This window comes from Olea europaea, chromosome 14, assembly GCF_002742605.1.
Source record: "Olea europaea var. sylvestris chromosome 14, O_europaea_v1, whole genome shotgun sequence".
Lineage (NCBI taxonomy): Eukaryota > Viridiplantae > Streptophyta > Magnoliopsida > Lamiales > Oleaceae > Olea > Olea europaea.
Window position 1 is genome coordinate 11,236,414 of NC_036250.1, and position 2,223 is coordinate 11,238,636.

The following is a 2,223-nucleotide window of genomic DNA, read 5'->3' on the forward strand; positions in this document are numbered from 1 at the left end:
TCAAATATGCCATCATAAGGTGGTGAGAAAATTCATAGATTTTTCATTCAATCATTAGTTTTTATTTTTATTTTTATTTTTTGTAAACTCTAATATTTAGAAACTTAATTTGGTTATTTTAAATAATCCTTAATCTACAGTACTCTTATAAGAACTTAAAGCAAGATATAAGAAAAGAGTTGAGGCTTGAAATTGTTTTCACCATCTTATGTCACTATACCATCTCTCCTATTCCACCTTACACCCCACCTACTCCCTTGACCAGGACACAGTGGTGATATAGCACCTTCCTTTGATGTGAAATACCTTAATTATTTGAATTAATAGCTAGCTTTTTCTCTAAACTAATCAAGTATTAAAGCTACATTCATTCCATCTGATCACTCATTTTCTGAAAATTTGATGCATTCCATTGTTCACCACAAGACCTTTTCTTCCTCTAAATTTTATATATACTATTTAACAACACAGTAAAATCCTTGTACTATCCGATATTCTTGATCCCAATGTCTTCTGTAAGATGTCGTATGTTGCCTTCAACTATGTTTTTGGTTCTTTTTATTGCATTTTTATTTGTTTCACCAGCTTATTCCACTTCCAGACATGCACTAGATCACTCCAAAGTTCAAAAGGGCTTCCAAATTAGCCTTGAACACATCGATTCGGCTGGAAACTTCACCAGATTCGAGCTTTTACAGCGCGCGATGAAACGTGGGAGAAAGAGGATGGAAAGGCTAAACTTAATGGCCTTAGCAGAATCAGATTCTACTGTTGAATCCCCAATTCATGCAGGAAATGGTGAGTTTCTTATTCAATTGGCAATAGGTACTCCCTCAAAGTCTTATAATGCTATTATGGACACTGGAAGTGATCTAATATGGACTCAATGTAAGCCTTGTAAGCAGTGCTTCGATCAATCTACACCGATATTTGATCCCAAGAAATCGTCGTCTTTTTCAAAGTTGTCGTGTTCGAGCGCTCTTTGCGATGCGCTTCCTTCGTCAACTTGTAGTGATGGCTGCGAGTATCTATACACGTATGGAGATTACTCGTCGACTCAAGGTGTTATGGCTACCGAAACGTTCACGTTCGACAAAGTTTCGATGCCTAAAGTTGCATTTGGATGTGGTCTAGAAAATGAGGGGAGCGGGTTCGGTCAAGGGGCAGGGTTGGTGGGATTAGGGCGTGGACCATTGTCCCTTGTTTCACAACTTGATGAACCCAAATTCTCGTACTGCCTAACCTCAATTGATGCTAAAAAGACTAGTACACTTTTTATGGGGTCACTTGCTGGAGTAAATGCCACGAAAAATTCAATCAAAACCACCCCTTTAATCAAGAATCCATCACAGCCTTCTTTTTACTATCTTTCCCTTGAAGGGATTACAGTTGGTGATACCCTATTACCTATCAAAAAGTCCACTTTTGCACTCAATTCAGATGGGAGTGGTGGGATGATCATAGACTCTGGCACCACAATTACTTATTTAGAAGAAAGTGCTTTTGATCAGCTGAAAAAAGAATTCACTTCTCAGATGAAACTCCCGGTCGACAAATCCGGCGAGACCGGCCTCGATCTTTGCTTCAGTTTGCCATCTGGTGCAACTGATCTTGAGGTTCCAAAACTAGTTTTCCATTTTACTGGGGCGGACTTGGAATTGCCAGGGGATAATTACATGATTGCTGATTCTGATGTGGGAATTGCATGTTTGGCAATGGGAAGTTCAAGCGGAATGTCCATTTTTGGTAACACTCAGCAGCAGAATATGTTAGTGCTTCATGATCTAAAGAAGGAAACAATGTCATTCATTCCAACAGAGTGTGACAAGTTGTGAGCTATATTACAAGACATGATTGAACATTGAGTACAGTCATTATACATTACCAAGGAAGTGGAAAATTTATTAGCTTCTATAAGTTTGGCCAACAAAAAGGGATACAAATATCAAAAAAATATTGGATCTTTCTTCGATACGTAATTGTTGTTTGTGTTTTGAATGGATATATACTTGATTCTTCATGTCTTTCTAATTAAATACAATGAATAATGCGATAGACGTTGGCGGAGCCGGGGACGACAATTTTTATTCTTTTTTTTTTTTTTTTTTGGCTGTGTTAATAAAATATAGGGAAAAAGTTGATAAATTTTTCAATTTTTATTACAAAATAATAAATGGGCTTGAACAGCCCAGGCTATCTCCGCCCCTTTGGTGAAATATCATG

The 2,223-nt window shown here is 37.5% G+C and overlaps 1 protein-coding gene across 1 annotated transcript; it reads left to right on the forward strand.

Annotated features, from left to right (window-relative positions):
- Positions 1 to 342: 342 nt before the first annotated feature.
- LOC111409153 (aspartic proteinase nepenthesin-1) lies at positions 343 to 2,020 on the forward strand. Its single transcript, XM_023039118.1, has one exon. It carries the CDS (start codon positions 507 to 509, stop codon positions 1,833 to 1,835), a length of 1,329 nt encoding a protein of 442 aa, XP_022894886.1. The 5' UTR covers positions 343 to 506; the 3' UTR covers positions 1,836 to 2,020.
- The last annotated feature ends 203 nt before the right edge of the window (positions 2,021 to 2,223 follow it).